Source organism: Oncorhynchus masou, chromosome 6 (assembly GCF_036934945.1).
Source record: "Oncorhynchus masou masou isolate Uvic2021 chromosome 6, UVic_Omas_1.1, whole genome shotgun sequence".
Lineage (NCBI taxonomy): Eukaryota > Metazoa > Chordata > Actinopteri > Salmoniformes > Salmonidae > Oncorhynchus > Oncorhynchus masou.
The window spans coordinates 72,004,280-72,030,515 of record NC_088217.1 but is presented as its reverse complement, the minus strand read 5'-3'; the positions used below and the strand labels follow the sequence as shown (position 1 = coordinate 72,030,515).

General features: G+C 43.1%; 1 protein-coding gene across 2 annotated transcripts in view; it reads right to left on the bottom strand.

The window, feature by feature from the left end:
• LOC135542580 (nck-associated protein 5-like) overlaps positions 1 to 21,960 on the bottom strand; it is a 188,791-nt gene extending 166,831 nt beyond the window's left edge. The window contains exons 1-2 of one of the 2 annotated variants that reach the window (XM_064969668.1): positions 21,875 to 21,960; positions 1,148 to 1,256 (exon numbers count right to left, since the gene is read on the bottom strand). In XM_064969668.1, the coding sequence (XP_064825740.1) occupies positions 1,148 to 1,210 (63 nt within the window). In that variant the 5' untranslated portion in view covers positions 1,211 to 1,256; positions 21,875 to 21,960. Of the gene's footprint in view, positions 1 to 1,147; positions 1,517 to 21,874 lie in introns of those variants that run through there. The other variant, XM_064969670.1, reaches the window with a different exon arrangement.
• Positions 21,961 to 26,236: the final 4,276 nt, after the last annotated feature.

Below are 26,236 nucleotides of genomic sequence, written 5' to 3'. Positions count from 1 at the left end.
AGAGACATATACACAGAGAGGGATGGAGACACAGAGAGTGACAGAGACAGACAGAGACACATAAAGGGACATAGCGAGAGAGAGACACAGAGAGAGACAGACACAGAGAGAGATGGAAACAGAGAGAGACAGATACACAGAGAGGGATGGAGACAGAGAGTGACAGAGAAAGAGAGAGACAGAGACACAGAGAGACAGAGACAGAGAGAGACAGATACAAAGAGAGAGACAGAGACACAGAAAGAGACATAGAGAGAGGGAGACAGAGAGAGACAGGGACAGAGAGAGACAGAGACACATAAAGGGACATAGAGAGAGAGACACAGACAGAGAGAGACAGACTCAAGAGAGATGGAAACAGAGAGAGACAGATACACATAGAGCGATGGAGACACAGAGAGTGACAGAGACAGAGAGAGACAGAGACAAAGAGAGAGACAGAGACACAGAAAGAGACATAGAGAGAGGGAGACACAGAGAGAGACAGAGAGAGACAGAGACACATAAAGGGACATAGAGAGAGAGACACAGACAGAGAGAGACACAGAGAGAGACAGATCTGTACCCCCGCACATTGACTCAGTACCGGCACCCCGTGTATATAGCCTCGTTATTGTTATTTTAATGTGTTATATATATACTGTATATATATATATATATATATATATATATATATATATATATAGATTTTTTAAAACTTTTGTTTATTTAGTAAATATTTATATTTAGTAAACTCTATTTATTGAACTGCATTGTTGGTTAAGGCCTTGTAAGTAAGCATTTCACAGTAAGGTCCACATCTGTTGTATTCGACGCATGTGACAAATAACATTTGATTTGATTTGATTTGACACGGAGAGCCAGGGAGAGAGAGTGAGACAGGGAGAGAGAGATATAGAGAGAGAGACATAGAGAGAGAGACATAGAGAGAGAGTGTGAGAGAGAGAAAGAGAGAGAGAAAGAAAGAATGAGACAGACAGACAGACAGACAGACAGACAGACAGACAGACAGACAGACAGACAGACAGACAGACAGACAGACAGAGAGAGAGAGAGAGAGAGAGAGAGAGAGACAGACAGACAGAGACAGACAGAGACACAGAGAGAGACAAACACAGAGGGAGAGGAGCTTTCCACTTTGACTTACCACCAAGCTGCTGTCCAGCGACAGTCTCTTTAGCTGCTCCCTCCTCTCCAGGTGTCTGTTCATGGTCCTCCTCTTCCACTGCAGCCCGCTGCCACGGCCCTGTGAGCCACTGTGGGAGGGGGGGAGTGGGGAGAAGAGGGGAGAAGCCAAATATCACTCTTTTGTACAGGAGAGACATTACCCTTGGTCCTCCCAGTTGTCTGCTGGGTACATCAGTAGTGAGGCTGTAGTACGTTAGTAGAGCTCAGAGTCCATGTTATATTTTGCGTCTTTGAAGCTGAAAAGGCGGCACCGCCACGCTCCCTCTCTCTCTCCTTCTCCCTCTACCTCACCCTCTCTATCTCTCCCTCCTCTTTCTCTCTCTCCTTCTCCCTCTACCTCACCCTCTCTATCTCTCCCTCCTCTTTCTCTCTCTCCTTCTCCCTCTACCTCACCCTTTCTATCTCTCCCTCCTCTTTCCTGGCTGCCCGCCCTTTCTCTCGCTCTGTTATTGTTGTGCTGCCCGCATACTGACTCTGCTAACCTGATAGCAACCGGAAGTGTTGGAGAGAGGGAGAGGGAGAGCCTCACTCCACTGATCATCCCTGAGTTGATACGTTTTCTGTCCCCCTCCCTCTCTTCTCCTACTCCATGTTTTCATAGGCTTCTCCAAACAGAGCTGGGAACCAGCGCGACCGGGCCAATGGAGGCTAAGGGAGAAGATAAACACTTCACTTCACGCATACTACTCCTCTACAAAGAGCAGGCTCTGTGCCTCCGCTCAGCCCTGCCACAGAGTAAGCACACAACCTCCTCATCAGTGAAGCGCCTGGGTCAAAGGTCACATAGGGACCGCCGAGGGTATAGTATGTAATGTATGGATTCTGTGTGTGTGTGTGTGTGTGTGTGTGTGTGTGTGTGTGTGTGTGTGTGTGTGTGTGTGTGTGTGTGTGTGTGTGTGTGTGTGTGTGTGTGTGTGTGTGTGTGTGTTTGTGTGTGTGTGTGTAATTACAGTATGTTACGTATGTTACGAGCCACTTCAAAAGAGAAAATCTCTCTTCTGATTCAACAGCAATTCTGTGTCTGCAATTCTGAGTCTGTGTAAATTGCTTTGGGTACTGAATACAATTCATCTCTTTTAATGCTGAATTATTCCAGGATTTGCCTCGCATACTGTCTTCTAACCACATCCCCCTGGTCCCAAGGCCCTCTGTCTCTGGCTTGTCTGTTCCACCCTGTCTGAGACTTCAATGGCTTGACTACACTTGTCAGTCAGTATACTAATGATGTCAAAATGCTACGCTACATCCACTGTCAATCTCCCATATCCAAAAGTTTCAGTCAATATACTGCTAATATCCAGGTAGCATTTCACACCCACACAGAAATTGTTCATCTCAAACCCAATTGACTACTCACTGCTCTTACCCCAGCACTGGCGAAACTGGTTGAGATTACATCATTACACCCAGAAACTGGCTGAAATGTCGTCATATCTCCCAGTCTTGCCGGGTTGGTCCGCCCATTTTTGCTGTTCTACATCTAAACGTGGAAGGAAGGGGCTTGATCAACGACAGGACAGGGCGTCATGCAGGCTTACTCTGGTTATGCCACCAGCACAGACGGTTTCTGTTCTTCTTCATTTCTCCCTGATGATCTTACAATCAGTAGTTTTGATGTCAATCAAACCTGGGTTCAAATACTATTTGAAATGATTTCAAATACTTTAGCTGGATTCCATTGAACCTGGAGCAACAGAACCATTAGAATTGTCACAAAACTACAAAACCTGCCCCATCTGGCAGGCTAAAACAAATGTCCAAAGTAGCTGAAATGATTTAAATAGTATTTGAACCCAGGTCTGATTCCTTTGTGTGCCAGGACATTACGTTCAGCTGTAATTCTCATACCATGTTAAGATTACATTTCAGTTAGTGCCTTCTCTCTAAAGACTAGACTGGAGCCCCCACGCTTCCTGCGGACGCCCAGATAGGGATTGTGGGTAATCAAGAGCAAATGATTCAAATGGATTAACGTTTGAACTTGACTGCCCTGACTCGAAAAACATAATAGATTAACCAGTCAAATGCAATGACACCATTTCGCTTGAAGGTATGGGAGGGGAGTCTGGATATTAGAACCAGAGAATACGTTTACGCTGAGCGGTGAGAGCCTCTGATGGAGCCGTGCAGCTTATGCCCAGTCTTCATTGAAATGAATGGGGGGCATTTCACGCTCGGTTAAAAGTTACGGTTGTGGTGTAGCAGTTGAGTAAGGTTGTATAGAAACAGGTGGTTGATAGGAGGTCGTGAAGCTGAGCCAAACACATTTGGAGTCAGATATGAGAATGGGAAAGGTAGGGAAACGTGATAACGTACAATGACAAAACCTAATGGTTGAATAAAGCAACTGACTCTTGGTCTTGGATAAGCAGCTTCTGACATGGTCAGGTTCGGAGAAATATGTGCTACTGGCCAAAAGCAAAGGAGAGAAAATGCACGAGGCAGGACGTCCGTCTGTAGGCCAGTGTCCTACATCACCAGCCGAATGGTGAAAAGACTACAATAACATGTGTCGATGTAAATGCGCCACGTGATATTTTACAAAGACGTCAGATTCAAACGTCCGTGGTAACATCAATGAAAAGGCCAAGTGGTTGGAAATGTCCCCAATGGAGCTCAGGGATATTATTTCATACAATTACAATGCCAAGGGTCGTGGGTTCGATTCCCGCTAGGGCATAAAGGTAAGCATGCAAGACTGTAAGTCGCTTTGGATAAAAGGGTCTGCTAAATGGCATATATTATTATTATTAATATAAGTTTATTATTATTATAATTGTATGTAACAGAGGTGGTTCAGTGAACATACACTTGTGTGACGAGTAAACTTTTTGGTGTGATTGGCACATTTGGGATAGTCCTGAAGAATTGGTTATAGACTTTAGCTCAGAGAGCTAACACTGTCCTGAGACCTGGGTTTGATACCCAGTCTATCCCATATGCTGTAGAAGCCGATGGAGTCTCACCAGTGTGTTTATTGGCCAAGGGAACTCAGCAGCATAGATAGGCCATAGAATACTAGGAACAGATTACGTCTGTGATGATCTCTGGCCCACGCGATCATCATGAAATACAATCCCACAGGGACCTCCCTATCCTCATCTCCCGATCTCCTCTTACACCACAGCCCCTCCTTTCTCTAAATGATTTACACCAAACCCAATTACCACGGTGTAAAACCAGTCTTCTGTTGGGGGCGGCACAGAGACAACAAAGAGAGACACACGTCTACGGCCATATTACGCGCTCGTCCCAGCCGGTAAGACAGTAAGTCAGCCAGCCAGCAAGTCAGCCGGGCGGAATGGATGCAATCAAAGGTCCACGGACAATCCTGACATCTGGGAGTCTTTGTGTACACCTCTAATTAGATGCCAGGGTGGAGGTGGAGGCGGCTCTGAGGGTTATGGAGGGGGAAACCACTCGTTTTTAACATCTGCTGAGGGAGAAACTAGGAGGGGGGGGTGCTTTTGGGGTTGCATGGGGGTGGACTAGAGAGGTGAGAGGCAGGCTGAGGATAATGAGAAAAGAAAATAGCATTATGATCACTTATATACAATTGTAATAAGGTATACATCACTTAAATGACATATGCACTGCGATAGGTTATTGTTCTTTGGATGCACTGATCCATCAACAGATGTAGGATCTTAATGTAATCATTATTTTGTTGCTGAGAATTTTCCTTCACAGCAGGAAATGCAAACTTGCAATGTATTCAATGTTTAAGAAAAAGGCTATCAAAGTTTACAATTTCCACTTGAAAAATGTCAGACTTGGTTTGCCCTAACGAAAAATGCATCAACCCTTACACAAAATGTCCATAAATTATAATCAACATAATAATTCCGGTTGTGGCATTTTCCTGCTGTAGCAACCTGGCTCAAATTAAGATCCTTCATCTGCATGGTGTTCTGCTGTTGAATATCAGAAAAGTATAGACATTGTCTAGGTATGTTATTCATTCAGGTTCTATTTGATGGTGAATTTGGGCTATCTAATGTATCAGCTGACGAAAGGATTTGGGTTCACTTAGAAAGGTCCTTGTTTTTGAAAGAAAAGCTATTTTTTGTCCATTAAAATAACTTCAAATTTATCGGAAATACAGTGTAGGCATTGTTAATGTTGTAAATTACTATTGTAGCTAGAAATGGCAGAATTTTTATGGAATATCTACATAGGCGTACAGAGGCCCATTATCAGCAACCATCACTCCTATGTTCCAATGGCATGTTGTGATAGCTAATCTAAGTTTATAATTTAAAAAAACTAATTGATCACTAGAAAACCCTTTTGTAATTATTTTAGCACAGCTGAAAAATGTTGTTGTAATCAAATTTTGGGTTCGATTACAGGCTCAAAATGTCCAGAAACAAAGAACTTTCTTCTGAAACTCGTCAGTCTATTCTTGTTCTGAGAAATGAATGCTATTCCATCCATGCGACAAATTGGCAAAGAAACTGAAGATCTCGTACAACGCTGTGTACTACTCCCTTCACAGAACAGCGCAAACTGGCCCTAACCAGAATAGAAAGAGGAGTGGGAGGCCCAGGTGCACAAGTGATCAAGAGGACAAGTACATTACAGTGTCTAGTTTGAGAAACAGACGCCTCACAAGTCCTCAACTGGCAGCTTCATTTAATGGTACCCACAAAACACCAGTCTCAACGTCAACAGTGAAGAGGCGACTCCGGGATGCTGGCCTTCTAGAAAGAGTTCCTCTGTCCAGTGTCAGTGTTCTTTTGCCCATCTTAATCTTTTCTTTTTATTGGCCAGTCTGAGATATGGCTTTTTCTTTGCAACTCTGCCGAGAAGGCCAGCATTCCAGCGTCGCCTCTTCAATGTTGACGTTGAGACTGGTGTTTTGTGAGTACTATTTAAGGAAGCTAATGGAAAAGCCTTCATTTCTCAGAACAAGAAAAGACTGATGGATTTCAGAAGAAAGTTCTTTGTTTCTGGCCATTTTGAGTCTGATGACTCACAAGTGTGTGTCAGAGACAGTGCTGCCCTTTGTACCTATACAGTTAAACATTCACCTACTCTTATTCCCATTTCTCCACTAAGCAAAGAACCGTACACCAATAAGGCTGCTTTATAGAGGGATAGATCAAACAGAGATATCCATTGGTTGTTGTCGCTTGAACTTTAAACCCCAAACTATTTCTATTGGAGGAACAAACGTTTTGGCTACAAATGATTACACCCACAATCACCATTACATTTTTCCATTTCCTCTGAGCTGAATACAAGTGAACTTCTGATAAATGTTTGGTGTTGTGTGTTGTGTGTTGGCAGTTGAACATTATTGGTCATAACACATCACGAAACACAATGACCGACTCGGTCGGCAAACACCATCTGGTCTCTCAGTGCCATGTAAATTCTCAGAGAGAATTCCAGACATGCGTTCTGTTGCATGAGTTCTCAATTAGCACTTTCATCTATCACATAATGCAATGAAAACAAGAGGGAAATGGACTCTCACGTCGAAAGAAAAACCCAATTGGCGAGGTAGTATGTGTGTCCCAAATAGCACTATATGGGGAATATGGTACCATTTTGGATGCAGCCTGGATCAATACCACCCCCCCCCAAAAAGAAAAATGAGCTTGCCAGGAAGTGTCAGTCAGCCTGGGATGGATAGCGATGGTTGACATTGATTGGAGCACCGGCCCTTGCCCCGGGACCCTATTTATATTGTCTGTGTGTTTGAATGGAGGAGGGCTATAAAGAAAAGGGGGTCAGGCTGGAACCCGGAACCACCCCCCAGCCAAGGCCTCGTTTTGTGAATGATTCATCCAGATTGCTCAGGCAGGGTGCAGAATGAATGGAGAGGATAATTATACATTGGAGATTTGAGAGAGAGGAGTCTAGGCTACCTCCTAATTCCCAGATAGCTATTACTTTTCAATCATTGAGAGGTGGGGGGGTAAGCATGATGTGAATGTGAGGGTATAGAAAGAGAGAGATTGCTTTGGCAATGTTAACGTATGTTTCCCATGCCAATAAAGCCCTTAAATTGAAATTGGATTCAGAGAGAGAGAAACAGAGAGAGAGAGAAACAGAGCGAGAGAGACACAGAGAGAGACAGAGAGAGAGAGAGAGGGGGGGACACAGAGAGAGAGAGAGAGAAACAGAGAGAGAGAGAAAGACACAGACAGAGAGAGAGCGAGAGGGAGAGAGAGACAGAGCGAGAGAGAGCGAGTGAGAGGGAGAGAGCAAGTGAGAGAGAAAGTGTGAGAGTGAGAGAGTGAGAGAGATAGAGAGAGCAAGTGAGAGGGAGAGAGCAAGTGAGAGAGAGAGTGTGTGAGAGAGAGAGAGAGAGAGCAAGTGAGAGGGAGGGAGAGAGAGAGAGTGAGAGAGAGCGAGAGAGAGAGAGAGAGAACGAGAGAGAGAGAGTGAGAGAGAAAGAGAGCGAGAGAGAGAGAGAGATTGAGTGAGCGGGAGAGAGAGGGAGAGAGAGAGAGCAAGAGGGGGGGCAGGAGAGGGAGGGAGAGGGATGGAGAGCAAGAGGGAGGGAAGGAGAGCAAGAGAGAGAGAGAGCGAGAAAGAGAGTGAGAGCAAGAGAGAGAGAGAGAGAGGTCCATCTGTGTGGGAGGCTAGCAGCACAGATGGCATATGATGATCAGTCCAATATGTCCTTAACCTCCTGTCTCTTTAGCTCGGGTAGTGCACTACTACTGACCAGAGCCCATTGGGCTTTGGTCAAAAGTAGCACACTACCTGAGGAATAGGGTGCCATTTGGGACAAGGTTTGTGATAGATAGATAGATAGATAGATAGATAGATAGATAGATAGATAGATAGATAGATAGATAGATAGATAGATAGATAGATAGATAGATAGATAGATAGATAGATAGATAGATAGATAGATAGATAGATAGATAGATAGATAGATAGATAGATAGATAGATAGATAGATAGATAGATAGATAGATAGATAGATGGACAGACGGACGGACGGACGGACGGACGGATGGACGGACGGACGGACGGACCAAAAGTCATTATGGTATTAGAGATAAGTACAAAAAGTTCAATTATCTCCAAGATTAAACACTTATGTAATTTTAGTTTGCTTAAAGATGTACATTGTCATTGCTCTCTACAAAATCTGCCAACCACTAGCTTCCCTAAGGTGCCCTGGTCAAAGTACTGTTGTGCACTATCCTGTAAATGGAATAGGGTGTGATTTGGGACACAAACAATGTGTTTACTCCCTGTTGCTTCCCTTCTGTATCACTGTACTGTTTTAACGTGCTGTTGTGGGGGTGAAGCTTTAACTGGGCTATAGCTACAGCCTTTCTCAGCAAGGTGTAACAATGACAGTGGCACTGTTAAATGGTAAAGGTCAAAGGTACAAGCACTTTGAAATTGTCTACAGGCTGATATGTGTAAAAAAAAAGTAGCAAAGGATGTATGTGAGACCTTTGAATGTGCATGCGTGTGTATGTGCGTGTGTGTGTGGCTGGGGGGGGGGCTGTTGTTGTTGTGTGTGTGTGTGTGTGTGTGTGTGTGTGTGTGTGTGTGTGTGTGTGTGTGTGTGTGTGTGTGTGTGTGTGTGTGTGTGTGTGTGTGTGTGTGTCCACAAGGCCAGGAGGATTGGATATGGAAAAACAAACAGAGCTAGGCCAGGGCCAATGAGACAGCTGAAGGAGACAGACAGCAGAGACAGAGAGCTGAGTGAGGAACAACAGGTTGTACACAAAGCAGAGCTCCCTATAGGGTCTAGTTAACACATGGGGAGTGTAGGGGGAATTAACTGGGGAAGACAGGAAGTGTCATCAAACAACTTGCCATGTGATCAAGGTGTTCCACAGTGTTGATTTATACACACCCACACATTCTGTAAATACACACACACACACACACACACACACACACACACACACACACACACACACACACACACACACACACACACACACACACACACACACACACACACACACACACACACACACACACACACACACACACACAGCTGTGTGAGATACAGGATGGGTGTGAGTTATTGAGCAAGTCAGGTGCTACGTGTGAGCTCACTCCTAAGAGATGAACAGACAGACATTTGTTACATTCCGATCCGCATTCTATCGAGTGTGTTTTTATTACAACCCTCGCCCGACGCCCTTTCTAACACGTCGTAAGTCGACTCAGGGTTTTACACCTAATGTGGCTGACCCTATTTGTAGGGGGTGTTAATGTTGTGTTGCCTTTCATCAGGTTGAATATGGGAGTGTTGCTGTGCTGTAGATGTCTCAGCCAGAGACACACACACACATGTGACACATTTCAAATGAAATATGCTTGCTCTGTTAAGTAAAAGCCTAGGAGCATCTGGCAAAATGAATTGACATATTTTTGCTCTGCGCTCATGCCACGTACAATAAAACATGAACTGCAAATACTGCATTAAACATGACATCGGGACACAGTCTACTGTAACTGATAGAAATGTAATTGAATTCTAATGAATATCCTTAATTTCTGCGACAGTGACACAAGACTTCAAACTCCCTTCAAACTCCCTTAAATGTCACAAACTCATTGCTGGTCTATGGAAGAAAACGTGTTGTGTCACTGCGCCACTGCACACAAGTTCATTAGGGTTGCTTGGGTTGAAACTTTTCATCAAAACAATGAGCGTAATGTCATCGTCTAGCTCATCAGGGATTCAACGCCTCAGAAACACATTTCCCTCCACCGATCGCACCCCAAACACAGGCCCTTAGGAAGACCTTATTACATCCTGAAACAAATCAGATGGGTTTCCTGCCTTCGGGCCAGCGCTGGTTTTCAAATAGTGCTTCAGAATCATTTCAAATGCTTTAGCCGGCGCTTGATGAGATTTCCTGATGCAATGGAACCAACTGAAAAGTCCCACCCACCACCTGGCACTCCAGGCAAATGCTCCAAGTGTTTGAACAATTGTAATAGGATTTGAACCCAGGTCTGCTTGGGACTTTCAATCACAATGTCCAGCATGTGTAGCCTAGCCACAGCTGCCCTGCTGACAGGAACATGACTGGGCTGCAGTCTGTCTCTCTCATCATGGCAGCTGGTTAGGAAAAGAAACAGAAAAACACTGAAGTCCAAAGGGACACTGCATGTATTACACCAAGCTGTGTGAGCACAGGGATCTTCCAAGCCTTGTCTATGTTAATACATAAGTTATGCCTGCTGGGTATGTGGCCACATTTGGAATGTGTGTAAGCAATTTGATCCTGACCTGTTTGCGTCTCTCTCTCTCTCTCCCTCTCTCCCTCTCTCCCTCTCTCCCTCTCTCCCTCTCTCCCTCTCTCTCATGCAAATCATCGCACCAATTACCCATGGCCCTGTGTGTCCGTGTCATCTATAACTTACGTCTAGCCTGGCAAAGCCTCTGCTTCACTCAACAGGTTGGCAGCAGCCTCTGAATAGTCTACATCAGACGTTGTAACATGCTCCTTTGGTGAATTCCCAGTGAGGAGTAGAAATAGCAGGGGAGGCACTGAGCGAGCACACACTCACTCTGGCTTGCCAGACTGGTGCTCTGCAAACACCCTGCTACTTGTAACGAGGGAGGGAGGAGGGAGGGAGGGAGGGGGTGGTGTGAGTGAGAAGAAGTTCCACATTACATCATGTGCAGCTGTTGACAGGCCAGTGTTTATTAACTAACTGTCATGAGCCATGGGATCTGTTGCTGTAGGATTCACACCCCGGCTTGCCACACACACACACATGCACGCACGCAAACACACACACGCACGCATGAGATCACACGAGCGCACCAGTGGAGGCTGCCGAGGGGAGGACGGCTCCTAATAATGTGCTGGAACAATACTAATACCATTACCACGAGCCCGTTCACCCCAGTTCACCCCAATTAAGGTGCCACCAACCTCCTGTGTCGCGCACACACATATGCATGTGCACACACACTTGCACGCAGACAGGCAGTAGGTGGGCCTACACACACATACAGTAGCAGACACTAACTCACACGCAACATGCTAATGGCACATAATATAACACACAACTTCACAACCCTTCTGACGGATGGTAATTACACGGCGACAAATGAAGAATGTACTGTCAGCTATGATATAACAACCTGAGTTTGAAAAAAATCTATTTTGGTTATTGACAGTAAGTGAAGTGGATTAACACCCGGTAACAGAATGATAGTAACAGAATGACGTCATGGGTCCCTGATCTGTACTATACAGAAATGCAAAATTATGAATGTCATTCTCTTCATGGTGATGTATCCTGAATAGACACAAAGGTAGAACCAGTGATATCATGCTTTGCATGTTTGGCTATTATTCCACACACTGGCTATTATTCTAATGAGCTCCACCCCCAAACAAGACCAAATTCATCTGTACCAATCACAGATGTCTGTGTTTCACAAGTTTGGACATCACAGTACAGCACAGTTGAGTATAGTATAGTATAGTATAGTATAGTATAGTATAGTATAGTATAGTATAGTACAGTACAGTACAGTACAGTAGAGCATAGTTCAGTACAGTACATTGTCTAGTTAAATAAAAATACATTTAAAAAATACAGTAAATTATAATGTACTCTAGTGTGCTCTACTGTACAGTACTAAACTCTACTGTACAGTACTGTGTTGTACTGACCTCTACTCTACTATACTTTACTTTGACCACCACGCAACAGAAAGAGAAAGAAAACAGTTATGAGCTGAACATAACAGTATGCCAGTGGAAGAGAGGACAGTAGCAGGTAACTGTGGTGTGTGACTACTCTGAATTCCCATTGTAGTCAATTGAGTTGTAGTCATTCTGTTACGGATTTTTTTTTGCCATCTCGTTACCCGATTTGGTAACAGAATGAAGAAAAGGGATTTTCAGGTGAACAAAAGAGAAGAGCAGTCGCAGATACAGTCAACCATAAATCATTTCAGGTTAAATTACAAGTTGCAACAGGGATACACCTCCAGCACACAAGCAGAGAAACTGTCTCTGCTACACGGAAACATACACGAGAGCCAAAGTGCTGGAGTACTGAGCCAAAACAACAAAAACGGTGTTGCTGCGCAAATACTTTTGGACCTCACTGTATATGTTAACAGACAGTACCAGATGTTCTGTAAACACCAGCCTGAGAGGCTGTGAGGAAGAAAACATCAGCGGCTACAGAATCACACCATTTCACAGATAAACGATCAGTGTACCGCCAGTCTGACGTCAATCACCATCAACAGATATCAGTTTAATATGTCAAATACAGCATCAAGTCAGGTGATCATCAACCCGTGACATAAATGAGTGTCACAAATACAACACTTAAAATCACGTGTATTACAGACAGTGAAAACATATAAATAAGTATTGTGTTCATTGTGTTAATTACACCTAACGGAATATGAACTTCATTTGTCTTAAATACTCCCCATTATGATCATAAACCAAATTGCTATCAGTAAAAACACTATAACTAATTGTTAGTTCTACCTTTACTTGTTAATTCTGTGAGCTTTCATTATCTGCCGTCCTCATGAGGGAGAGAAATTAGAAAATGTCTACAAGACACAGTGCCTTCGGAGGGTACTCAGATCCCTTGACTTTTTCCACATTCTGTTAGGTTACAGACTTATTCTAAAGTTTTCTCAGCAATCTACACACAATACCCTATAATAACAAAACCAAACAGGTTTTGGGAAATGTATTAAAAATAAAAAAAATCTACATAAGTATTTACATAAGTATTTAGACTCTTTGCTATGAGACTTGAAATTGAGTTCAGGTGCATCCTGTTTCCATTGATCATTCTTGAGATGTTTCAACAACTTGATTGGAGTCCACATGTGATAAATTCAATTGATTGAACATGATTTGGAAAGGCACACACCTGTCTGTATAATCTCCCACAGCTGACAGTGCATGTCAGAGCAAAATACAAGCCATGAGGTCGAAGGAATTGTCCGTAGAGCTCAGAGACAGGATTGTGTCGAGGCACTAGGCAATATTTCTTACAGAAGGCAAAATAATTTCTGTTAAAAACAATGTTGATATTAGTTGGCAGCGGTCTTTCCTTCAACAATATTGTGTTTTAATGTATTTCTAATACTTTTCAAGACTTTTTCTATTTGATGTTTTCTAAGACCCCTGTTCAAACGTGTTTGAGCAGAAAGAAAAGCCTTTGCTTATTCCAAAAGTATATATGCCTTAATAAAACATTTGACACCAAATTTGATGTGCTCCTATGAACTTCCCGTTTACTGCTAATGGGACTTCTACAAAGAAATGCCCACCAATTTACACAGACTCGCCCATATCATGAACAATCACATTTACTCTACTCATACGCGCATAATTATGTTGTGTTCTTCTATCCTCGTGGGGACCTACAATTCATTTCCATTCAAAATCCTATTTTCTCTAACCCCTAACCATAACCCTTACCTTAACCTCAACCCATAACGCTAACCCAAACCCAAACTACTAAACTCTAACCCTAATTCTTACCCCTAAGTTTAAAATAGCGTTTGTCCTCATGGGGACATGGGAAATGTCCCCACAAGGGATACTTTTCCTTGTTTTACTGTCCTTGTGGGGACTTTTGGGGATTGTAGGTCCCCACAAGGATGGAATCCAACCATATATGCTATACTTCCTTCTCAAAAGCTCTGTTGGTTAGTTTTTGATTGCGCTAGCTTGCTAGCTGACTTGAGTCTGTCTGACCAGCAAGCGTTACTATGTCTCTCTCTCAGGCTTCAACTGTGGCAAACCAAGCAAGGCCCAGCTGCATTCCTTAAGCGTCTGGGCTTGGCGTAGACCCCAGTCTCTCAGAAGGTTTCAAGTGTTTATCTTTTTCTTCTCTCTCATTTAAAGGGAGACACATGACTCACAGCTTTACTGCCAACCAGATTTTTCTACTATCATGCTGATTGGAAACTACTGGTCTGGGCTATTATTCACAAACTCAAGAGAGCTGTTAGTTGTGCTGATCTAGGATCAGTTTAGAAGTGCTGATCTAGGGTCAGTTTAGCCTTTTAGATCATGATGAGCTTGATTTTATGGACAGCTTAGACTACTCTTAGACTATTTCTGAATATGGGCCCAAAGTCTGTATGTCTCAAGTGTCTAAAACTAGGAGTGCTGATCTAGGATCAGGATTCTCCCTGTCCATACAACATTAATCAATATGATCCAAAATACAAAACAGATCCTAGATTAGCACTCCTACGCTTAGATAGAAGCCCTGGAGTCATATTCATTAAGTGTTATTAGTTTACATTTTGACAGGGAGGGGATCCTAGATCAGCCCTCATGCTAGTAAGACTACAGTATTTCCAAATAAGGACCCTGGTCTGCTTTTCATTGGGGCTCCCCACAGAATGTCTGCTTCTTAACACTTTAAGCATTCCTCACCACAGACCCACAATAAAGTAGACAAGGGGCACACTGACAGAAACCATCAGACCGGGTCACGTCACCCACTGTTTGTCATCACAGTCGGCGAGCACAAATGCACCGATTCAGACTCTCTAAATGCCTCTGTTGCATACCTTGTGGCCACAAATGCAATAATTTTTAGATAGATTCCACACTGTTTTCACATTCCTCCTCTCGTAGCTCATTGCATTGCTGTGCTGTCGGCAAGAGATGTCGTGGAGACCCGTGACATTGGCTGTCAAAGCGAGGCTGGGATGTGGTCGACTCGGTTGAAGAAACATATGTTGGTGTTGACTCTTGAACTGTCAAGCCCTGACCTTAGAGAGCCTTTTTATGTCTCTTTTTGGTTTGGTCAGGGTGTGATTTGGGTGGGCATTCTATGTCCTTTATTTCTATGATTTGTGTTTCTATGTGTTGGCCGGGTATGGTTCTCAATCAGGGACAGCTGTCTATCATTGTCTCTGATTGGGAATCATACTCAGATAGCCCTTTTTCAGATAGTGTGGGTAGTTAACTTTGTTTGTGGCACTTAGCCCTGTTAAGCTTCACGGTTGTTTTGTTATTTCTTGTTTTGTTGCCGACATTTTTTTGAAATAAAAGAAAATGTACGCTGACCACGCTGCACCTTGGTCTACTTCCAACGACCCCCATGACATGGACTTAGAAACTAATGATTTCTAACCATTGATTCTTGAAGAGTATAACATATAAATGCCTCTGTCTATGACTTTGAGAGTCTCCAGTCCAATCCCTCAGCTGTTTACCCCCAAAATTGTAGTGGTGACAGCTTTGTTGTTGTTGGAATCCCAGATTACCCCTTCACAATGGGTCTTATATCTTAAGGCAGTGGTTCCCAAACTATTTATAGTCCTGTACACCTTCAAACATTCCACCTCCGGCTGCGTACCGCCTCTAGCACCAGGGTCAGCGCACTCTCAAATGTTGTTTTTTACCATCATAGTAAGCCTGCCGCGCACACACTATACGATACATTTACTAAACATAAGAATGAGTGTGAGTTTTTGTCACAACCCGGCTTGTGGGAAGTGACAATGAGCTTTTATAGGACAGGGCACAAATATTATTATTTAGCCATCTTACATATAACACCTTATTTGTTCATCAAAAATTGTGAATAACTCACCACAGGTTAATGAGAAGGGTATGCTTTATAGGATGTACATAACTCTGCAATGATGAGTTGTATTGAAGAGAGTCTGTCTTAAATCATTTTCCTCACAGTCTGTGCCTGCAATTAGTTTTCATGCTAGTGAGGGCTGAGAATCCACTCTCACATAAGTATGTGGTTGCAAAGTGCATCAGTGTCTTAACAGTGCGATTTGCCAAGGCATAATACTCTGAGCGCAGCCCAATCCAGAAATCTGCCAGTGGTTTCTGATTAAATTCAATTTTCACAGAACCGCTTGTTGCAATTTTGATGAGGCTCTCTTGTTTAGATATCGGTAAGTGGAGTGGAGGCAGGGAATGAAAGGGATAACAAATCCAGTTGTTTGTCATCCTTTTCTGTAAATTATCTGCGTAATTGCATACCCAAAACAATCAGGTGCTTCACTATATCACATTTGACATTGTCCGTAAGCTTGAGTTCATTTGCCCACAAATAATCATACAATGATGGAAAAACCTGTGTGTTGTCCTTGTTAATGCAGACAGACTTCTGAATCATAGCCTCAATTTTGTCCAGCACATTGAATATAGTTGCGGAGACCCTGTAATCCTAGATTCAGATCATTCAGGCGAGAAAAAACTTCACCCAGATGTTCCAGTCATGTAAGAAACTACTTTTCCCCTTGATAACCTGTGCCCTTCTGTATGTTGTAAAAGTGTTACATGGTCGCTGCACATATTATTGCATAGTGCAGAAAATACAGTTCAGGGGCCTTGCTTTGTCAAAGTTAACCATTTTCACTGTAGTGTCCAAAATGTCTTTCAAGCTGTCAGGCATTCCCTTGGCAGCAAGAGCCTCTCGGTGGATGCTGCAGTGTACCCAAGTGGCATCGGGAGCAACTGCTTGCACGTTTGTTACCACTCCACTATGTCTCCCTGTCATGCTTTTGCGCCAACAGTACAGATACCAACATGAGCAGCTGCTATGTTTGGCTACATACACATTAGTGGAATTCCCGTGAGAGTGTAACGCTTAATGTGATTGGATGTTAATTATTTGACTAGGCTACCTGTATTTGACATTGTGTTGTTATTTCGCTGAACACTAGATGGTTACATTTTCTTTTTGCCAGTGAAACGAGGTCTCCTCAGGGGAGAAAAAAACCTCACCCAAACGTATAGCCCCACTGGAAAATATAAATGGACTGTTCGAAAATGTGAAGAATTTGTTTTTTAAATATACAAAATACAAAATGTGAATCACATTTTTATTTGGCGTACCCCCGACGGCATTGCACACACCCCAGTTTGGGAATACTGCAATAAGGCAACTACATTGCCGGTCAGATGAGACTGTAGCCTACTCCTTTGGAAAGCAACAAATGCTACACAATGTCAAAAACATTTGTAGGCTATAATAAGCCTTCGTACATAAATCTAATCAGAATAACCCAAGTATTAATCAATTGGCTCAAATGCTAGTACACAAACCCCTTGTGAAGAGGGACTTCAAGTTATGTATGGGGACAGAGCACTCCATTATCTTCAAACTGACATTTGAACATGCAAATTCAATCTATTATATTCAATCTAATCTAATTCATTGAATACATGGTGGTATAAATCATTTTTGTGCAATCGAACGCACTGACATTTCTCAGTTTCGAAGTGGAAAGAGTATCTCCCTCCTCTCTCATCTCTCGCTCGCTGTGGCTGGCTACATGGCCTGAGAGGCTACTGACAAGGTAATCATGCACAAAATATATGGCTTGACCCGTGGCTAGAACCCGTCCATTGGAGGGAAGACCTTAAACTGTTGGGGGTTAAGGGTCAGACCCTTTGAGGGGGACGGTAGAAACGATTGCCAAGGAGTAGAGGGGTGTAAAAATTCCTCCCTCTACTGAAGAGGAAGAAAGCTTTAAAGATCATTCCTTTTCTAACCTCCTCTCCATTATATGCACTGATCTGAAAGAACTGACCAGGGGTTTGATCATTACTCCAAAACAGTTGCAAAATGAAACATTTTGCCCTAGGTGAAGACCAGCCTAATGACGGGATTCCACCCTATAGTTTTTACCTGGGCCATGTTCAGCAAGCAAACCTTGTGGAAAATTTCACATAGAAATACCATGAATAGAGTTCTCATGATTCCTTGTTCTATGTGCCAGAGGCATGCTTGTTCTACATAATAGGTTTTTATTGTGTCCTGCTGAACATGGCCCTGTAGTTTTTTCCAATCAGTGCGGATGAACTGAAGGAGCTGAGACAGAATACATGACAAATAGCCTGTGTTTTCTTTAAATTATATCAAAGTCAGGCATCCCGAGTGGCGCAGTGGTCTAAGGCATCAGTGGTCTAAGGCATCAGTGGTCTAAGGCATAGTGCTAGCTGTGCCAGTAGAGATTCTGGGTCCGAGTCCAGGCTCTGTCGCAGCCGGCTGGTGACTGAGAGACCCACGGGCGGCGCACAATTGGCCCAGCGTCGTCCGGAACAGGGGAGGGTTTGGCCGGCAGGGATGTTCTTGTCCCACCGTGCACTAGCGACTCCTGTGGCTGGCCGGGCACAGTGCATGGTGACACAGATGCAAGGTGAACAGTGTTTCCTCTGACACATTGGTGCGGCTGGCTTCTGGTTTAGGTGCGCATTGTGTCAAGAAGCTGTGTGGCTTGGTTGGGTTGCATTTCGGAGGACGAAATCTTCACCTCTCCCGAGTCTGTAGGGGAGTTGCAGCGATGAGACAAGACTGTAACTACCAATTGGTGAGAAAAGCATTTTTTAATAATAATTATTTCAAAGTCACTCTATTTTTGTTATTGCCTGTACTACTTGACAATAGGTTGCCACTGCCTGACTTACCATTACTCCTCTTTGGCTGTGCTAACGTAGTTTGGGGTTCTTTAGAAGGCGGATCGATGACTCTCTATGTTGACATCACTGGATGGAGACAGATTACTCTTTTACTTTTTGGATTTCTCTTTTACTCGTGAACAGACTACATTCACAGAAATATGTCACTTCAAGTACTTCCTGTTCTCAACATCTAACCAATCAGAACAGAGAAAAAAAGTTGCTAGGTAGATCATCAATTCCCATTACAATTAAAATCTGATTCCTCGTATTTTGGAACTACGCAACATTGACAAATAATAGTAATAACATCTCTCACAACATAATTATACACTAGTGTTATGTGTTGAACAATGTTCCAAACAGAAGTGTTTCTCATAAGGTCTTTCATATCTAGTCTGCGTTGAGTCATAAAATATATCACTAGCCACTTTAAACTATGCTACCTAATATAATGTTTACATACCCTACATTATTCATCTCATATGTATATGTATATACTGTACTCTATATCATCTACTGCATCCTTATGTAATACATGTATCACTAGCCACTTTAACTATGCCACTTTGTTTACATACTCATCTCATATACTGTACTCGATACCATCTACTGTATCTTGCCTATGCTGCTCTGTACCATCACTCATTCATATATCTTGATGTACATATTCTTTATCCCCTTACACTGTGTATAAGAAATTAGTTTTGGAATTGTTAATTAGATTACTTGTTGGTTATTACTGCATTGTCGGAACTAGAAGCACAAGCATTTCGCTACACTCACATTAACATCTGCTAACCATGTGTATGTGACAAATAAAATTTGATTTGATTTGATTTGATATTGGCTAAGATAGGTAGAGGCCTGTGAGCCATAAAAAGCCTATTGCAAAGACTACAGAGACTATTGTAGAGAGTAATGTCAGCAGTTTCAAATCCAGAACATTCTAAACCTATTAAACGTGGAATGCAGGTTCTAGTCGAGAGAGACTCTCAAAGGAAGATGAGCCAAGTACTCAACATTAAGTGTGCCATAGTAGTTTTACTTATTTATGGATTTATCGTTATTAGCAACTGAATGTTGAGCTATCGCCCATTGTTTTAGAAGTGTACTTAGCAGTACATTGGCTGTACTTTGGCTGTATTTGCTCTCTAGGGAGGTTTTAAATAGGATAGAACATGTGTATCTAGCCAGTAGCTCCAGTGATTTTTCACCCTGCCCTTTCCAATAAGAGAGCAATGCCTCACATACAGTATCTAAAGACTGTTCTCTCAGCTACCGTACGGCAAGCAGTGCCGATGCACCAAATCTGGAACCAACAGGACCCTGAACCGCTTCTACCTCCAAGACTACTAAATATTTAACCAAATAGCTCCCCGGACTATCTGCATGGACCCTTTTTGCACTTACTCTTTTGACTCTACTGTCAGTTATCAATCCTGTTGCCTAGTCACTTTATCCCTACCTATACGTACATATTTACTTCAATGACCTCGTACCCCTACACATGGACTCGGTACTGTTGCCCCGTGTATATAGCCAATTATCTTTACTCATTGTGTATTTATACCTTTTCTACCTTTTCCTATATTTTTTCTCTCTGCATTGTTCGGAAGGGCTTACTGTTGTTACGAAGCATGTGACAAATACCATTTTATATTATTTAATAACCCGTTTGGGACACTGGGGAGGAGCAATGTTGGACTTATATGGTCAGAAACCCGTACAATTAGCCGGCCCTCATCATTACATGTCATCATTGTCATAATGATGAAATATGCACTTTTCATTGCTTTCAGTGCGGACCAGCTTTCACCAGACATTCCTTCCTGTTTTCTTTGCACTGATGATTAGCGAGAGTTTGGAGCTGGTCCATGGGGTGAGCTATAGGCTACTACACTTTACTCTGCAGCAAATGCATACCAGAGTGTACCATACTGGAACAACCAAAGCTCTTCTCAAACACTCTCAGACAGATTCATGTTTGAAAGATATTTCCATTCTTCTTTCTGCCATAACGTATTACGTAATGGAATGGAATGGCAAATCCATATCTTGATACAATCATACACAATCCAATGTCTGGAATTCATGAAGATGAAGAGTTGACCAAGTCTCAGCCAAAGTCATCGTTGGAGAATTCTCAGAGTGAAGATGCATTTTCCATCTATACCATTTAACCAGAACACTACCCTTTGCAATTCCCAGCTGCATCTGGGAGTTAAATCTGCTTGGCCATAAAGTAGTCAGTCTTACAGCTTCCATACCAACATTGAGATAAATATGACTTTTAATTATCCAGGCATCCGGTGAATGGTAAAAGCGTATGTGTTTTGTTCCTTATTAGAACAACTATGAAAACAAGCAAACTCAATGCTTTAGTGTGCCCTATACATGTAAAGGTAAAACTGATTCGATAACATCATAAATGGAAGACATAATAACGAAGGGGAATCTACTATCCAATACGAATCCAACCAAAAACGCTAGCTGGAGCTAAAGCATGGTTCTATCTGAGACAGTGTAGCTCCCAGTGTAGTGAGATGACTGGGGGTTGTAGAGGCAGTCTGTGTCTACTGAAACGTGCTCAGTGTCGAGGCAGTCTCTGAGTGTGTCTCAAGTGGCACCCTATTCCCTTTAAAATGCACTGCTTTTGACCAGGGATTTTATTTGAATCCCCATGAACTGTTGCAAAAGCAGCAGCTACTCTTCCTGGGGTCCACGCAAAGCATAAAACATGACATAATACAGAAAAATAATAGACAAGAACAGAACTACAAATAAATAAATATAGAAATATACAAGCCTCTAGTTAAAAGTACTGCAATACAGGGGAAAGGGTTCCATTTGAGACATAGATTCTGTGTCTATTCAAATGTTTTTGCTCAGAGGAACACTAAGTGGATTCATGCATTGCCCCATGCTACAATGACATGTTGGAATGTCCAAGCCATGTTATTAGCAGTCCCACTGGGAATAAAGCAATGTCCCATTTCACATCAGCAGCTCAAAGAGAGGCCCTTTACATGACCATCAACATTTGCGAGCTACAAAGGGAATTTATAGATAAATAAATTGTCCACATCCTGAAACGTTAAGCTCACTGATTCTAGCAACTCTTGCTTCCCAGGAGATGACCAGAGATGCCGGTGAACCAAGGCACAAAATGTGGAATAAAAACATTACCGAGCTATACTACTCTGCCCTCTCTGATTGTTTTTAGAGACAGTCCACTGTCATTTTGAGTGATAAGTCATGCATTTGTTTTAGAAACTATATCAAAATCAACTTACTTTAAAAAAATGCTTTTATATTGCCTCTTTTGTCCAGTCTTCAGGTAAAATTACTTTCTTCTTCCTGTCCCCAACCAGCCTTGTCTATCCCCAGTGTGTGGATGGGTATGCAGTCCAGGCTAGTGTGGTTAGGAATTGTCAACTGTTCCTCCCAAGGCTGCCTGAGGTGAGGGGGGAGGAGGCCTAAACAAATGTGCCTGTGTTCACCCTCGATGTTTGTATGCAGCCAACACCACCACACCACAGCCGGGCTCCTAGCCAAGGCCCTACCTCCCCTTCCACAAATGGCAAATGGCAGACAAAAAAAACACACAAGTTCCCGCTACAAATACACACCCACTCCTTGTACTTTATCATTTCCTCAGAGTGCTAGACCAACACAAAGGATGGGCGGTTGTGGGGCGTGGCGTGATGAGAGGACCCCAGAAAGACTACGTTATGCCCCTGTGAATGGAGTAGGATAGGGTGGGTGCAGATGAAGGGTAGGGCAGGGTGGAGAGAGGGGTGTGTGTGTGCCCTGTGACTGAGCCTCAGTGCCCTGCGCCATTGTGCCATGTTTGCCCTGTGAGACTGGCAGCTGGGGCGAGGACAAGGCATTTTTGTCTGGTTTATTTTCCTATGAGGGCCCTGGGACAGGGAGGGTGCGCCGGTGATGAGGGCCCATTCGGCTGGCATTGACATGTAAAGAGACTGTGTCAGTGACAGCTGAGGAGAGCAGGCCCTGTAATTAGCTGTGTGTGTACAGAGAGGATGTAGGATGGGCCATTGCTTCCCCCTCTCCCCCTTTGACATTCAGCATCACTGATCATATTCTGAAAAACAGACAAACTGGGTATAGCAGACCTGGATTCAACTAGTGTTTGTTTTCTTTCAAATACTTTGAGCATTTAATTGAGCCTATCTGAAATGGCAGGTACAGTAATACCATAATCAAGCAGTAAGGCATGAGGGGTGTGGTACAGTTGAAGTCAGAAGTTTCCATACACTTAGGTTGGAGTCATTAAAACTTGTTTTTCAACCACTCCACAAATGTCTTGTTAACAAACTATAGTTTTGGCAAGTCGGTTAGGACATCTATTTTGTGCATGACACAAGTAATTTTTCCAACAATTGTTTACAGACAGAATATCTCACTTATAATTCACTGTATCACAAATCTAGTAGGTCAGAAGTTTACATACACTAAGTTGACTGTGCCATTTAACAGCTTGGAAAATTCCAGAAAATTATGTCATGGCATTAGAATCTTCTGTTAGGCTAATTGACCTCATTTGAGTCAATTGGAGGTGTACCTGTGGATGTATTTCAAGGCCTACCTTCAAACTCAGCGCCTCTTTGCTTGACATCATGGGAAAATCAAAAGAAATCAGGAAAAGACCTCAGAAAAAAATTGTAGACCTCCATAAGTCGGGGTCATCCCTTGCAGCAATTTCCAAATGCCTGAAGGTACCACATTCATCTGTACAAACATAAGTACCCAAGTATAACCACCATAGGACCACGCAGCCATCATATACCGATCAGGAAGGAGATGTGTTCGGTCTCCTAGAGATGAACGCACCTTGGTGCGAAAAGTGCAAATCAATCCCAAAACAACAGCAAAGGACCTTGTGAAGATGCTGGAGGACACAGGTACAAACGTATCTATATCCACAGTAAAACGAGTCCTATATCGACAAAACTTGAATGGCCGCTCAGCAAGGAAGAAGCCACTGCTCCAAAACCACCATAAAAAAGCCAGACTACGGTTTGCAACTGCACATGGGGATCGCAGCATCATGTTGTGGGGGTGCTTTGCTGCAGGAGGGACTGGTGCACTTCACAAAATAGATGGCATCATGAGGGAGGAAAATGATGTGGATATATTAAAGCGACATCTCAAGACATCAGTCAGGAAGTAAAAGCTTGGTCGCAAATGGGTCTTCCAAATGGACAATGACCCCAAGCATTCTTCCAAAGTTGTGGCAAAATGGCTTAAGGACAACAAAGTCAAGGTATTTGAGTAGCCATCACAAAGCCCTAACCTCAATCATAGAACATTTTAGGCAGGACTGAAAAAGCATGTGTGAGCAAGGAGGCCTACAAACCTGACTCAGTTACACCAGCTCTGGTGTTTTTACTCAGATTAAATGTCAGAAATTGTGAAAAACAGAGTTTAAATATATTTGGCTAAGGTATATGTAAACTTCCGACTTCAACTGTATATGGCCAATATACCATGTCTAAGGGCTGTTCTTAGGCACGACGCATCGCACAGCCTTTAGCCGTGGTATATTGGCCATATACCGCAAACCCCTGAGGTGCCTTATTGCTATTGGTTACCAATGTAATTAGAGCAGTAAAAATAAATGTTTGCCATACCCGTGGTATACAGTCTGATATACCACAGCTGTCATCAGCATTCAGGGCTCTAACCACCCAGTTTATAATATAACAATATATGCCATTTCGCAGACGCTTTTATCCAAAGCAACTTACAGTCATGCGTGCATACATTTTAAGTATAGGGTGCAGGTTTGCGTGTGTTCAATGAAGTACAAGTGAAATAATCAAGTATTTGAAAGAAAATACATCCTATTTGACACAGCTTATATAGCTTACCCAGCCAGATATTCTAGTCTGCATGGGATTTCACACAGAACTAGACTGAGAGAAGGGAGGACTTAAAACCATCAACCTCTGCAAAAGTCTGTGTGGGATTTCACACAGAACTAGAATTATACGACTGTTATAAATCTAAGGTTGTGAGAGCCAGGTGGTTGGGGCCTGGGGTGGCCCATATAGAGCTTGCAAGGCCTGGGGGAAACATTTGGAGGAGGAACACTGACAGAACCATCCATGTGAGACACAGGTGTGATCAACCAACTGTGAATAACTCACCCCACCTCATTACACGCAGTAAATCTCAGCGAACACTACTTGTTGTAACTCAATATTGCAAAGTGTTGAATTAATCCTCATGTAATGACAGCCTTGATTTGTTGATGCTGTAACAGAGGTGGTTCAGAACCGCACTGGTTAAATGAGTAACCTTGCCTGAGGCTTGACAACTTGTTACTTCCTCAAGCTAATGCCTAGGCTTTAGCTCAGCAGGCTAATACAGTCTTGTGTCAGCCAGCAGAGCCGAGTTTGAACCCCAGTCAGTCACACTGTCAACTTGTTCTGTTATAATTGGATAAGTAGATGTATTTGTCAGCAGCATGCAGACTCAGTGATATCTCAACCATGAACTATCCGGACCTCACACTCTGTTTTGCTCACTGTCTCCTCCTGAGTCCAAGACTCACTCTCTCTCACAACGGGACAGTGTTGTGTAGGGACTGGTTGGCCTCAGTGCAGTTACCATGGTGATTAAGCTGCTCTTTCAGGCCCAGGACTGAATGTGCACCTCTTCTCTTTGTGACAGAGGATCAGGGTCTCAACCTGCACAAGGCTCTCACATCAAAACACTGATAACAGTTCAGTTGGAGGTGAAGGGAGATGAGGGGGAGCCTAACCTGCTGGAAGAACCCACGCAGGTCCTCTCCTGGGGCCCCATGTCCCACGGGAAACTGTGGAGGACAGGGTGCCTCAACCTGGGCTTCTGCCATCTCCATGTCTCCCTGCCGTTGGGCTCTTTGATGTCCAGGGATGTGTGGGATCTGGGGCAGCCCGGTCTGTGGAGCTGTCAACCAGAAAAGAGGCCTCCTCCTCATCAGGTTACCCAGGAAAGAGTGAACCTGGCTGCCCCGCTGGACACATCGTGGCTACTGACAAGGTGGAAGCGTGGAGGGATGGATGGAAGCATCAAGGTCCCTCTGATGTGATGGGACATTTAAAGGCCTAGCTGGTTACTCGCTATCCCACTAAGCCTCTGTTCTTCTCACTGTGATACGGCCAGAAGAGACGGAGAGACAAGGACCACGATTGTTCTTTAATCCTGGGTCTGATATGGTTGTGTCACAGAAGACTCCCGGGAATAGGGTTTGTAGGATATCTGTGCTACATTTACATCCGTGTTCTCTAGGATAAGTAGGACATCTTTGAAGTGAAGGCAAGAACTAGATAAATGTAATTGTTATTAACAGCTGATCAATCAGTTAAACATAAGCAATCCTTATTTCATCAGGGGAACATCTAATTAAAATAAATATAATATGATCTTTCATTTTCTTTCAAAACATGAGCACGGACAACATTAGATAATCAAATAAACTTCTCTTTGTTCTTTCTCCCTCATCTTAACTATTTCAAATATGTAATTGTTCACTGTTATCCTCTGAAAGGCTTTCAAAGTAAAAAACAAAAGGGCAAGTGACATCCATTTCCTTGCAGCTAGAGTAAGCGTGCCCCCATGTGACAAGATGAAGTGAAACAAAACAA